Here is a 15,477-nt window from a genome sequence, read left to right as displayed (position 1 = left end):
TCTGTTTTGCTACTCCTACTTCCTTTTGCATTGTTCCCAGTGCCAATATGTCTTTGAGTGATTGCACTGTACAATATAAATAAATAATACAATAAAATGTAATAAATTTACTGAAAAGTGTGGAAAATTATTGTTTAAAAGTTTAAGTGTTTTTACTAATTTACACCTAAGCTGAGTTTGACCACTTTTATATGAGATTTCCCTGACTACACCTATGACACACTCATGGGAATGGTAGGTAGGTAGGTAAAGCTTTATTCGATGGGAATGCCATTAAATGCAGTTTATATTAAACATCACAACCTTGGAAGTTGCAGTCATGTGAAAAACGTACAAACTTATGGGTCCATTTCAAACACCCCTTCCCGTCTGTAAATATATGTTTACGATGGAAATGGCTGCATTTACTCCAGCTAAGGATTGCAAATCGATACCTAGCAGTGGATAAAAAAGTTTCTTCCTGTGCCGTGTTACACTACCACTGCATACAGTAACAGTAGAAAATCCCGTGCACATGGCTGGCAGTGGGTGTTACAGGGTATGGTTAGCCTATGAACACCCTAGTGTGTTTGTGTGAGCATTCACTAACTCCCTGCTGACTTTCTCTCTCTCTCTCGAAATAATTAGACATATACACTAGACTAGGATGATGTATATCCCTTGTTAAGGTCAGAAGTGGGAACCGAGCACCCCCAAACTTGAAAGGGCCTAGATGGACTTGGCAAAAAAAGGAACAAGCATTTGCAATGCAATAGGTCTCGCATTTGCAAGAGTTTAAGCCATTGACATTGTAAATGACTAAGGGCCAGATGTATGACGCTTGCATTTTGTGAGTCGCAAATTGCGTCAAATTGCAACCCACAATTTGCGACTCGCAAAATGCAATATACAACAGTGTCTCAGACACTGTTCGTGATTCCCAATGGGTTCGCAAATTGCCTGCCTCATCAATATTCATGAGACAAGCACAATTTGCGACCCCATTGGGAATGGTCGGTACTCACAGGAATGGTGGCCTGCTGGGGTCAGCAGACCACCATATCTGAGACTGCTTATCAAATAAAGCAGTTTTTTTTAAATGCTGCCCGTTTTCCCTAAAGGAAAACGGGCTGCATTTAAAAAAGAAAAATTAAGCTTTTCAGTTTCATTTTTTAAGGGCAGGTAGTGGTCCCTGGGACCACTGCCTGCCCTTAAAAAATATTTACGCACCCATTCACAAAGGGGAAGGGGCCCCTAGGGACCCTTTCCCATTTGCGAGTGGCTTACCACCCTTTTGAAATGGGTGGTAAACTGCAAGTGTTTTGCAACCGCAAATGAGTGAACAGAGCAGCATTCAAACGCGAGCGGATGATGACCGCTATTAATAATTATGTCGCCAGCAGAAACCTAGATCGGATGATCTAGTGATTAAATTGAGGTTGTCGGTCCTGAGGAGAACCCCGGAATCCATTGGGGGTTCGAAACACGTCGACCTTTTTGTGGCCAATTGAGTGTCTATAATTTGTCTAAATTGTGTTTAATTTCATATATGTTGTTTGAACTTTTTCTTCTTTGGCCTGTTGTAAAAACTGTTTTTTGTGAATGAGGGTTTGTTGGTTTTGTAAAGTGGGTGGGGTGCTAGGCTGCTGGAATGCTTGTGGGCTGTGAACACTGTATGACTGCCAAAGTATGTGAGTAATGATTGTAGAGAGTGTGTAGATGAGTGATTTGACGGGTGTTAGAGAGATGTTTATAAGTAAAATTCTGGGTGAGTGTGGTGTGAAAATTGGTTTTAATGTTTTTCAAATATCTTCATGAAATCCATAGAAATGATGATGTGGATGAATACATTTTGATTGATTCATATGGAAACAGAGGTCCTGTGGTCACATTGTTTTATCTCAATGTGTTTATTTTGAAAGTTACATTGTTTATCAGTACTGGCATTTCGTTGTTTATTGTGTACAGACTAAATAAGACATACCATGTAACAACAGAAGTAAAAGAGTCAGTCCTCATGGGAGGTTACAAATGAAGAAAAGGCGGCACTAAGGAGGGACAAACAAGCCTACTAGTGAATCAGAAGCCATCATTTACAAAGGACAATGACACAAGCCAATGAAAAATTTGGGCGGAGAGTGGGCGGATCTTCAAGTCCATACTCAAATACAGCATGCCTCGCAGGGCAGCGCTTGCGCCGCATACGCTTGACCTAAAAAGTGTACAAATGCAGTGTTGGATACTTCCAATGTGGAATTGTAATGTGCCTACTATTTCTCTGTGGTAAAATTCCTATGCCAAAAATGTAATGTGACTTTGCCTTGAGTAAGTTTGAAAACCTCCTTCTGGTGCAGCTACTCAAGCAAATGCCAGTAAATATTGGTGATTTTCCAAAAACTTAAAAGTCATTTCAAGTGTGAGTGTAAATTTCTGTATATACTTCGATCTTCTTTTCGTGACTCTGGTTCTTACATATTTTAGGATTACATCTGTACGTACACCTCTGTATATAACTCATGCACAAGTTACTCCTATTTCCTGGTATAAGCAGGAGAGGCTGGCACGGGTAAGAGCGGTGGGGTAGTGGGGCAGAGGCAGGGTGGGGAGAAATCAACAGATGACGGTATGGGTAAAATTAAATTAAAAAATAAATAAAACCACTTACCTTGTGCTTGCCCCATCGCCGACTCAGCGATGAGGCGAGCGCAAGATGAGTGGTTTTATTTATATTTTAATTAAATTTTTCCTATCCCGTCATCTGTCGACTTTTAGCCCACCCCGGCCCAACCGCTCTTACCTGTGCCGGCCGTGCCTGGGTTTAAGTCATACCAAGGTATTGTAAATCGTCCCCACGGTAAGAAAAATTTGAGCTGTACCTGCTCGAGGTCATATTTAAAATACGATGTGAGGATAAGAAAGATTTGATTTAGGAAAGCAACACATGGGAAGTGCCATTGTGTGGCTTGGCTCTTGACTAAACATATTTCAGTCTTTAAACTGTTAGTAAACCTGCCAAACATTTAATTCCAGAAATTGCTTATCTTCATAGGAAAGTATTGAAACAGTATCTCAACAAGAGCAGAACATTGCATCGAGCTACCTGTGACTTTTAGCTGCAGTTGTGGCATCAATAAGTAATGTGTGCATATCTTCTCTTTCAGCCAACAACATCTGTTTCTATGGAGAGTGCTCCTACTATTGCTCAACTGAGCATGCGCTGTGTGGAAAGCCAGATGAAATTGAAGGTTCTCTTGCAGCCTTCCTCCCGGATCTATCCTTAGCTAAAAGAAAGACCTGGCGGAATCCATGGAGGCGCTCCTACCACAAACGCAAGAAAGCTGAGTAAGTATGAATGATGGTATCCTGTTGTTAAGAGAGAAACAGACATTAGGTTTCACCCAGACTTTTGGCTGCTGTTGAGAAATAGCCCTTAGGACACTAACATTTAAGCACTGAAATAAAATGTGTTCAGGCATGGCATGACCATAAATTACTAAATCTGTGAATACAGTTTAATTATGTGAAGTTCCCTAGAGTGTAATGGCAGGCTGCATGTTGTCACTTTCAGAGACACGCTTTTTATAATGATGTATTTATAATTTATTTTTTGGTCACTGAAATATTAAATCGGGTTGCATTCTTATAAAAATAGTTCACTTACAATGTTTAAGCATATGGGATCATATTATATGTACAGTTTGGCTATATGAGTTTGCAGGTCATTAATAACTGTGTGGAAATTCTATGGAGACGGGTTTAGGAAGAGTTATAGAGGTACGAGAGATGCCCAGTGATAAAGCATGTTCTTGGGCGAATATGTGTCCAAAGAACTACACAGTGAGAATCAAGCAGAACAAGCATTGGCATAGCCAATAGGTCTCGCCTTTGGGAACTTATTAGTGTTTAGCCATGCAACAGTTGCATAACTAAATACTTATAAGGTCCAAAAGCGAGACCTATTGGCAATGCAAAGCGCCCGTGCGGCTGCGAAAGTGAAAGTGATCGCGATCGATCACGATCAAACATCAAAGCGGCCGCGAAAGTGAAAGTATTTGCGGTAAAGCGCGGCACGCGCGCCCGCGCACATGCACTGTAGCTCTAGACTGGCCTGGTAGCACTTTTTGGAGCCCTCTCAATAAGTCTCGCCAGACCAGCGCATGCGCTGGGTCAGGCGAGACCTAAAAACAAGACACCTGAAAATTGGAAAAAAAATCACTCAACAGCATCCCAAAATAACTTTTACAGCCGCAGATCTATTATAAATGATTTAATCAACCATTTCTAAAATAAAATCCAAACCAGCAAAATGCTTTTGGTGATTCTGCCTCATATTTGATATTTCGGAGAGGGGAAATAAATTGATCTTGTAGACAAAGGAAATATGTTATTTTGCTAACGTGATATATCTTGGAGTTTAATATCGGACAGTTGCCTCACAGACAGTAAATACGGTAAAATGAAAATGTTATTTCGTCTGCAGGTTTCGACAGCTGTTAACCACCAGCCAATAAAACATAATTTATTGTAACATTTCTTGGATTGTTGAAGGGTTTCTCCTGTCTGACTCAGATTATAAAAGAACATCAGTCTTGTCTGTTTCCAGTAATCCCACAAGCCCTTATTCACTATTCCTTGGAAGACTGCACATGCTAGAAGGGAAAAGATTATGAGCTGAGGAGAGGGTATTGTGGGTGGTGTTGCAGCGTGACGTGTGCATAAAAGTCTATTGTACTCTTACTCCCCTTACTACTCTAATCGTACTGGGCCCTTCACAGTTAGTCAGTATGAAGCGTTTCCATTATCACAGAGGCAATGATTCCCCTATGACCTTTCTCAGCTGATAGGAGGGGTGGAAATTAGCAGTGGCGGTCCGTGGAGGTAAGTACGGTGGGGTGAGCGGGAGGGGGGAAGTCGACAGCCAACGGAAGAGGGAAAATTAAATAAATAAATACATTCTATTCAATCGTCTCTCGACATCCCCCCGCCCGCACCACCGCGCTTACCTGAATGGACATCTGCTGAAAATTAGGGTGTCCAAATGCCACATTAACTGTGCAATGAGGACCACTAATTAACAGCCAACTCACAGATCTGAATCAGATTTTTAGATACACCACTCTTAAGACAATGCTGTAGAAATAAAGATTAGCAACTGGAACACCCAACCTCATAAAGAAGTTAAGTTGAGTGAGGATTATGCAAACCAATAGCTCCTCAACTGCAACATAGAATAAAAGAAGTAAAACCTGATGTTCAAATAGAGCTTGTTGATCCTCTCCCTACAATGTATTTAAAACATCAGTACAGACGCACAGTTTAAAGCGAAGAGCCAACAGGACTCAATAATATACTCAGACAGAATTAGATTAAATTGATTATTGTATTAAATAATCAAAATTCATTATAATAAACAATTTCTTAAGGACTTCAGTCAAGAATCTCACAGCTTGCATTAAAGCACCAAACATTTAGGCAAATCGTTATTGAGAGTTTATAAAGTTTCATTTTCAGAGTTACAGAGTCCTACCACCATTAAGGCAGAAGGATGGTTCACATTTCTAACAGCTCAGGTCCTATGAAACAAGGTGAAAGGTTCAGACTTAAAGTTCATTAAGGGCGAGTCCATTCATTTAGAGTTAAATATATAAGGGGAAATTGACAAATAGAAATGGTTTGGCAAAGAAAATCTCAGTCCGTCAGCTACTGATTGTAGCATCGACAAACAATCCAAAGTAAACAATCTATCAGTATAACATCCGGGTCTCAAGTAGCATCAAGCATCAAGAAGCAAAAATGAATGGCGTTCATTGCCCCTCCTTTGGGGTTTCTACTTTTATAGAGTTTTAGCAATGTCCAGTGGCAAGGCATCACACCACCATCTAAAGACTATCAAATGTCCATGTTCACATAGTGCCACTAAAGCATTCGTAACATCAAAATGGTTTCCCATGCTGGTCATGAGAAACTAAAATGTGTGAGCCCACACAGGCCTAACATTGGTAGAAAAGAAATACAAAGTTGCAACTTATAACCATAGCTGAAATTCTATTCCCATAGAAATATTTCACTGTGAATAATTGAAGAAATATTGAAGAATGTCAGGGTGTAGTCATGTACAGGACAAATAAGCAACATTTCACTTGCAAAGAACGATCCATTCTATTATATCAGGGGAAAGGTCAGCACCAGAGAAAAAAAAATCAAGAAGGCCTTAAAGTTAGCATTCCACATTTAAATCAAATGAGCTATAAACCATTGTCAAATATAATTAAATTAAATCAATTTAAATGAAGAATGTACATATATAGAAATAGAAATATATAAAGAACTTTCACAAAATATTATTATATGGAAATGGCTAATGATAGAAATGCCCTACTACCACAAAATGTTACAATATTCATTTCCTACTACAACCTTTATTTTTAATATTTCATAAACTATCATTTCTATAGCATCATATTGTGAAATATCAAACTTGTATTTCATTGCCTCAGATTTTTGCACCAACTTTCCCGACTGGTGCATTATCAACAAAGTACATGAAAATCACTACGCCACTTCACATAGCATCACAATTCTCATTAATATACATCTATAAGCAACATATGCTTTCAAAAAAATCAGAATCTCACTCGTTTATATGTATCAGTGTTGTCTTATAAATATGTCCTCTTCATCAAACGTTTTAAAGCACACTTTTGCAATGCTTCTACTATACTTGCTCTGTTTTATGTGTCACTTGGTCTAATGTGAGCAGCATGTACTTTCAACCTTTCGTGCCTTCTGTGTATAAACATGTCATCTATTATTATTTTTAAAATCATGCTGCATCAATATCTTGTAGGAGTGCATGCAAAGCAACTTGGGGAATTCTGCCAAACGTGTGAGCCCCTATTTAGATATGTGGGATGTACCTCTGCTGACTTTGAGGTGTAAACCTTCCGAAAGTGTGACCCATCTACCACTGGGATGCCAGGTTATATTGATGGTCATCCCACCATATCTTGGGTGAGGCACCAATCACTAGATTTCTCAGTTTGGGACCCTCGTGGGAGAAGTCAAACAATGACCCCGACTTGCAGTGAGAAAACAGCCTATCCATCAGATTCATTATCTTTTTTGTTTTCGAATATTAAACTTCTGCTTTTGGAGTTTGTTTCTTGGAAATAATTATTTGCTGACTGAGAACACAACAAACATATTAGTCACCAGTGGCTACACGATAGACACAGAGATCTCCACCTGGCTGGTGGAGACATCTAAAGTTATCGGTTTATCCTCTGTCACGTTGAGACACTGACCAGGCTGGCAGACAACTAGGGTTTAAACGAATGCATGAGCCTCTGGTCTCACACCTGTACAACCCTTCCACGTCCACCCTAATCAAACAACGTCAACACTTTTTACACACCCGGTGCCTAAGGCACTATTGGAGCATACCAAATATCTGCAGGATTCTTGTCTTTGTTTTCACTGCACCACTCACTTATTTTTATTTACTTCCTCTGAGATGTTACTTCACTGGGAAACATTTCTTCTGCTGAATTTCTCAAGAGAATATTTATTTTCCACTAGAGTTGCCTTATTTCTCATCATAAATTTATTACAAGTCTCATGTCAAGCTTCTTAATACAGGTGTATCAATCATAGGTCCTCAAAGGGTGGAAAACATCCATGGTTTTAGGATATCTAAATTTCCAAATAGATCATGGCGTGAACGTTTATTCCAGAAATAATAAAAGTCCAGGTTGAAAATATGTACAGTCTAGGGCCCAAACAATGCTGCCTTTTGTATCTGGGCCCTAGCTACCTTTGACTTGCTTTCTCTTCTTTGTAGATCACCGAAAAGTCAGACAAACAGTTTTCAAATATTACAAACACTAAGCACTAAGTAATGGCAAACAATGAGCTGCAGTACAAAATAAGAGGCTAACCCCAAAATGAATACCAATTAAAAACAATGTATTATCCTCCTTTGAAACACCAGCGGTGGTCTGGAAGTGGGAGTGAGAAAAACATACTGTGTGCTTTTCCATGTGACTGTGCTTGTTCATGCATGCCTTTTCCCCCAATTGGGCTTTGTGGGACAGCTGACCGGAGGGAGGTTTGTCCCCTGGGGGTATTGGAAGAATCAGGTATGGTAAAGATGTCTAGGCTGTTTTGGGCTACATCTGCTAAAGGATGTAGCCCAAGGAATATATAGGGTGTCATTTTGGTGCTGCCATTTTATGGTAAGTGCACATGGTGGCAGGCCCATAGATAGGAGAGAGATTTTAAGAGAATTTTGCGGTTTATTTGTAGGTAGGCAAGCTCATTGAGTTAGCACGCTGCCTTTAGTAGTGGTTATGCAAGTGTTTACCTGTAGAATGGCAGCAGAGAAAATCCAGTAGGCGATTAAACTCCTGTGTGAGGCTGGGCGCTGGATCTTCTGGTTGAAGGAGGCGCTTCCTCAGCCGATCAGGCCCAAAGCATGCAGTGGGAGGGGTTGCTGCTGCCTTCATGGCATGCTCCCCACCTTGCACATGTGCTTCTAGCACTTCGTCAGCCCAGGTAGTTTCCTGGGGCCACTCGCGTCTTCGCAGAGCAGCTCTGCCGAGTAAAGCACATCAGGGGAGGGGCCACAGGGTATGAGAGGCATGGGTATATTGAATGGGACTCTGGGAGTGGAACACAGGGGAAAACAGGCTGGTAGAGGCAAAAAAAATGCGAAGAGGCCTTATCAAGCCAGCCCCCAGGGGGAAGCTCAGAGAGGAAGAGGAAGATGAGAAGAAGCGCTCTAGGGCATAGAAGAAGGGCAACCTTTAGAGCCTATACCCCTGATTTCCCCGGCTGGCCAGGGGTAGCGAGCTAAGCCAGGAGCAGGTGGTGATGTGCACCGGTTTCAATAACGCAGACTTTTTCACACATAATAAGGTCTCAGTAGTCTGTGTTGTGCCCCATTTCGCCCAATTGGACTATGGGGGACAGCAGACCAGAGGGAGGTCTGTCCCGCTGAGGTATTGGGGGAATAAGATGCTCTATAGACGTCTGGGCTACATCCATTAAAGGATGTAGCCCAAGGGATATATAGGGTGCCATTTTGGGGCTGCCACCCACCATTTTATGGTAGGTGCACACCTGGGGTATTGGGGGAATCAGACGCGGTATAGACTTCTGGGCTGTTTTGAGCTACATCCATTAATGAATGTAACACAAGGGATGTATAGGGTGCCATTTTGGAAAGAGATTTTAACACCCTCCCACCTTTGTACTAGAGTTTTGAGGGTTTTTTGTTTCAAGTTTTAGTTTTGCTAAGGGGCGTTTTGATGAGACAGGTGCGCAGAGGAAGGAAACTTTATCGGCTGTCACTTTGAGATAGGTGGCAGGTGTGGAGGTTGGCCCACAAGTTTGCAGGGCTTTACTTAAGTTTATGGTCATTGACATTGGCAAAACAAGCTGTAAGGGAAGGTGGATAAGCCCACACCAGACGTCACAGGTAGTTAAAAGTTGAGTCACAAGAAGATTACATTTATTAGATGTTGATAGATTTACTGTTAAGCGGGAGGGAAAGTTTTAAGTGAGGCAATTGCACTGTGCAGAAGATAAGGATGCAGAGTTTTGATGGTTCTGTATGCAGGGGTGGGGGAAAGAAATGTAGGTGTTCAAATGTATGTATGAGGTTTTAATTCAATAAGGCGGTATGCCTAGGATGTTTTGTTGTGATGAGCACCTGTTTCAATAAAGCGGCCTTTTTCACACATAATAAGGTCTCAGTAATCTGTGTTGCACCCCATTTAGCTCAAGCTCGTATGAGCAGGGGGAGATTAATCCAATGCAGGTGGGATTGATTTCTGCCACTGTGTAGTTATATGTGAGTAAAATATTCCATACCGTGAGGTTTTTTTTTTTGCTTAGAACTTTAGTGCTGTTTGTCAAATCTTCAATGAAACTTGCCAAAAAAGCTCATCCATCTCAGCTCTGCTTTGGGGTGATCTGTCACATGGGCACTAAGGAAAAGTTGGGGTCCCAAAACAATTCCCCCCATGCATTTTCCATAAGAAAATTGGACAATGATACAGGAAAAATGACAGAACAAAATTATACTAAATTTGGTTGAGAGGTAGATCTTCATTTAGAATGTTTTTGGGGATTTGTTCAGCCTTTTAGGAGAAAATAGGGTTTATAGTAATAGCTGTGTGTTGCCGGTGAAATCCTGAGGGAAAAAAATGTCAAAAAAAGCGTTCTTATTGGCCAGCCCCGGAGATCACCCACAGCCATTTATTTGATTGGCGGCTGTAACATGAAGAAAATTATTGCAACTGCCATTAAAAGATTTGGGGACTCAGTCCGTGAGTCCTGAAAATATGTTCAAAAATATATAGAAGGGGACAAGGTAGTCATGTCCTCGCCCACAAGCTCTTGCAGGGGAGGTCCCAGAGGCCAAAAAGAAGAAAATATATTTCTGGTGTCCCATTTTGGCAGCAGTGCTGCAGGACCTAGAGTGGCCTCCTGTGGTCCCACTGAACTTCTGTGGGAGTCCTGAGGGCAAAAGAAACCTTATTAAAAAGAAAATATTGGCCTAATGACAACCCACACCCATTGGCCATGCACAGCGATGGGGTGGGTGCAGAGACTGCTCAGGGGTTGCCCATAAAGGTATTTTATTAAAATATTACCTTACGTTAAAAAAATTGAAATTTACTGAAAAAAACAAAGGATAATAAAGTGGGTTTACATGCGAGGAAAGAACTACAAAAAGGCACTGCCATTTAAAAAAAAAGGCATATTCAACAGTCATACGTAACTGACCTAAGTATAACTTGCACCCCTGTAATGCACTGCTTATGATCTCACTTATTACATAACTGATCACGTGAAATCTGTGGTGATGCAAATTTAACTGATGTCAGTAACTGGAGGATTTCCCAATTCTTTTTTATTTTTGAACTGCACTGCTCTCTCTTAATACCTTCTATATATATAGACCGTCCTCTTTGTTTTGCACATGGTGTAAAAGGAATAAAGAAAAGTACCTTAATTGAACTGCTGATGGTGCTCTCCTGCGCGGCCGAACAACTGCGTCAATATGTATTTCCCAATGTGCCCATAGCTTTGAGGAGTCACTCAACAACTCGCCTCTGCCTCAACATCTTGACGCGGTTGTTCGGCCGCGCAGGAGAGCACCATCTGAAGAATAGAGGCTGCGGCTGGAAATTACATCCATCTGAGCAGCACAGTAAGCCCAAACTACAAAGGACATTGCCACGACTAATTTGGAACTCCTACTAAGGAAAGAAAATGCTTTTACATGAACTTGGTGCCTGGAGCCCACTGTGGGTAATACATTTTCTCTTCTGGAACCACGTGTCCCTGCATGCAGTTCGGCGCACGTAGCGCGGCCCACTGGGGGCCATCAATTAATGAAGTATGCATAAGTTAAGAAGAACGTTCAGGCGCAAGCAATGAAAAGCCAGTCCCTGATGAGAGGCGCACGAACCGCGGTCGAGGTGGAGGCGAGCTGTTGAGCGACTCCTGAAAGCTACGGGCACATTGGGAAAAAAAATATATATATATATATATTGCTTCATTTCAAATCCAGTGCGAATAATCCACCGAACAAAACAGGACACGGACCACAGATAAGTGCAAAAATTATATAGTTTACTCCTTCGTTGCCATGACGCGTTTCAGCTCGTCAAAAGCCTTGTTCACATGACATGTCGGAGCGAATCCAATGTTATTTAAAGTGAAAGTGCATACACGTGACCATATCACATGATCCAAAAGTCATAGACATAAAGATGATAATGTAAATCACATTGATATTAAAGTAGTATCTTAAAACCAAGAAACCTTAAAATAAGCTTGCGGTTAGGGTGTAAACAATACATAGATTTGTTATTGCGCCTTCCGAACTGAATTAATAACTGTAAAATACACATAATCAATCAGAAATAACCGTCTTGTGACAAGAAGCTAAAGGTTGACCACCCACTGTAAAGATCATGCCTGATGTGAATAACATAAATATGTAAATTCATAACAAAGTTAAAATGTCAACAATGATATAAAAGGCAAAAATGAGGGTACAACACTAAGGTTACTGAACTACAATGATGGATCAAAGGAAAAATGGGCTCACGTGTCATGATAAAAGTTATGTCAACACAGTGAATGAGGACAACAATCATAGAATAGTGAGAAAAAAATGCAAAATAAAATAAAATTATCTTAGTTTAAAAAGTGGTACGAATCTAGTCGGACGGATAATATGATGTTGGTAATTTTAATAATTAATTTACCAAATTTGTCCAAAAGAAGCAGCATGTGTGTATCAAGAAATACCCAACTAAAGGATATGTATATGTACATGACCGTAAATTCAATGGGAAATCCTTGAGTTAGGCCCTCACATAGAAGGAAGAATGGACAAGGTAGACAGGGAGGGAGGGGAAGGTGCAAGGACTGTATATATATATATATGTGTGTGTGTGTGTGTATCGGTATATTGGTATAATGTGTATATACCTATATGTATATATATATATATATATATATATATATATATATATATATATATATATATATATATATATATATTAATCACAAAATGCCCAAGCTTTTGACAGGTCACTCGACATCACCCCTGCCATCCGGCACTTGATACAGCTCACCGTGGTTGACCCGTTTGTATATTTCTTTTCGCCGACGCGTTTCAGGGCACTGCGGCCCCTTCTTCATGGGCAGCTCACAAACATCACTGAGGCTCACAATGAATCCTTTGTCGGTTTTTATTCACATCACATGTCCCTGCAACAGCCCCTCCCAATTAGTGCTGCCGCAGTGTCTTTTGGGGCATGTAGTCACCGCATTGCAAGTATTATTTCCTTTAAGTAAGTTCAGTGACTGTTCGTCGTTATGAGCAATTATGTCCTTAAGTAGGCAGGGAACCACAGTGAACGGCTGTTGGGGCGATGTGCTGACGGTGAAGAACAGTTCCTCTCCCAGCCTCTCCCTATACGAGATGGTGCCCCATCCACGGCAGGGACTGGCCGTGCAAAACATTAATCACAAAATGCCCAAGCTTTTGACAGGTCACTCGACATCACCCCTGCCATCCGGCACTTGATACAGCTCACCGTGGTTGACCCGTTTGTATATTTCTTTTCGCCGACGCGTTTCAGGGCACTGCGGCCCCTTCTTCATGGGCAGCTCACAAACATCACTGAGGCTCACAATGAATCCTTTGTCGGTTTTTATTCACATCACATGTCCCTGCAACAGCCCCTCCCAATTAGTGCTGCCGCAGTGTCTTTTGGGGCATGTAGTCACCGCATTGCAAGTATTATTTCCTTTAAGTAAGTTCAGTGACTGTTCGTCGTTATGAGCAATTATGTCCTTAAGTAGGCAGGGAACCACAGTGATCGGCTGTTGGGGCGATGTGCTGACGGTGAAGAACAGTTCCTCTCCCAGCCTCTCCATATACGAGATGGTGCCCCATCCACGGAAGGGACTGGCCGGGCAAAACATTAATCACAAAATTCCCAAGCTTTTGACAGGTCACTCGACATCACCCCTGCCATCCGGCACTTGATACAGCTCACCGTGGTTGACCCGTTTGTATATTTCTTTTCGCCGACGCGTTTCAGGGCACTGCGGCCCCTTCTTCATGGGCAGCTCACAAACATCACTGAGGCTCACAATGAATCCTTTGTCGGTTTTTATTCACATCACATGTCCCTGCAACAGCCCCTCCCAATTAGTGCTGCCGCAGTGTCTTTTGGGGCATGTAGTCACCGCATTGCAAGTATTATTTCCTTTAAGTAAGTTCAGTGACTGTTCGTCGTTATGAGCAATTATGTCCTTAAGTAGGCAGGGAACCACAGTGATCGGCTGTTGGGGCGATGTGCTGACGGTGAAGAACAGTTCCTCTCCCAGCCTCTCCATATACGAGATGGTGCCCCATCCACGGCAGGGACTGGCCGTGCAAAACATTAATCACAAAATGCCCAAGCTTTTGACAGGTCACTCGACATCACCCCTGCCATCCGGCACTTGATACAGCTCACCGTGGTTGACCCGTTTGTATATTTCTTTTCGCCGACGCGTTTCAGGGCACTGCGGCCCCTTCTTCATGGGCAGCTCACAAACATCACTGAGGCTCACAATGAATCCTTTGTCGGTTTTTATTCACATCACATGTCCCTGCAACAGCCCCTCCCAATTAGTGCTGCCGCAGTGTCTTTTGGGGCATGTAGTCACCGCATTGCAAGTATTATTTCCTTTAAGTAAGTTCAGTGACTGTTCGTCGTTATGAGCAATTATGTCCTTAAGTAGGCAGGGAACCACAGTGATCGGCTGTTGGGGCGATGTGCTGACGGTGAAGAACAGTTCCTCTCCCAGCCTCTCCATATACGAGATGGTGCCCCATCCACGGCAGGGACTGGCCGTGCAAAACATTAATCACAAAATGCCCAAGCTTTTGACAGGTCACTCGACATCACCCCTGCCATCCGGCACTTGATACAGCTCACCGTGGTTGACCCGTTTGTATATTTCTTTTCGCCGACGCGTTTCAGGGCACTGCGGCCCCTTCTTCATGGGCAGCTCACAAACATCACTGAGGCTCACAATGAATCCTTTGTCGGTTTTTATTCACATCACATGTCCCTGCAACAGCCCCTCCCAATTAGTGCTGCCGCAGTGTCTTTTGGGGCATGTAGTCACCGCATTGCAAGTATTATTTCCTTTAAGTAAGTTCAGTGACTGTTCGTCGTTATGAGCAATTATGTCCTTAAGTAGGCAGGGAACCACAGTGATCGGCTGTTGGGGCGATGTGCTGACGGTGAAGAACAGTTCCTCTCCCAGCCTCTCCATATACGAGATGGTGCCCCATCCACGGCAGGGACTGGCCGTGCAAAACATTAATCACAAAATGCCCAAGCTTTTGACAGGTCACTCGACATCACCCCTGCCATCCGGCACTTGATACAGCTCACCGTGGTTGACCCGTTTGTATATTTCTTTTCGCCGACGCGTTTCAGGGCACTGCGGCCCCTTCTTCATGGGCAGCTCACAAACATCACTGAGGCTCACAATGAATCCTTTGTCGGTTTTTATTCACATCACATGTCCCTGCAACAGCCCCTCCCAATTAGTGCTGCCGCAGTGTCTTTTGGGGCATGTAGTCACCGCATTGCAAGTATTATTTCCTTTAAGTAAGTTCAGTGACTGTTCGTCGTTATGAGCAATTATGTCCTTAAGTAGGCAGGGAACCACAGTGATCGGCTGTTGGGGCGATGTGCTGACGGTGAAGAACAGTTCCTCTCCCAGCCTCTCCATATACGAGATGGTGCCCCATCCACGGCAGGGACTGGCCGTGCAAAACATTAATCACAAAATGCCCAAGCTCTTGACAGGCCACTCGACATCACCCCTGCCATCCGGCACTTGATACAGCTCACCGTGGTTGACCCGTTTGTATATTTCTTTTCGCCGACGCGTTTCAGGGCACTG

General features: G+C 42.4%; 1 protein-coding gene across 1 annotated transcript in view; it reads left to right on the top strand.

The window, feature by feature from the left end:
* FAM20C (FAM20C golgi associated secretory pathway kinase) overlaps positions 1-15,477 on the top strand; it is a 305,193-nt gene that overhangs the window by 224,491 nt on the left and 65,225 nt on the right. Inside the window, exon 6 of the mRNA XM_085629328.1 lies at positions 3,141-3,321. Within this exon, the coding sequence (XP_085485454.1) occupies positions 3,141-3,321 (181 nt within the window). The remainder of the gene's footprint in view (positions 1-3,140; positions 3,322-15,477) is intronic.

Source organism: Triturus cristatus, chromosome 10 (assembly GCF_964204655.1).
Source record: "Triturus cristatus chromosome 10, aTriCri1.1, whole genome shotgun sequence".
NCBI classification, from domain to species: Eukaryota; Metazoa; Chordata; class Amphibia; order Caudata; family Salamandridae; genus Triturus; species Triturus cristatus.
This window is presented reverse-complemented; position numbering and strand designations above follow the sequence as displayed.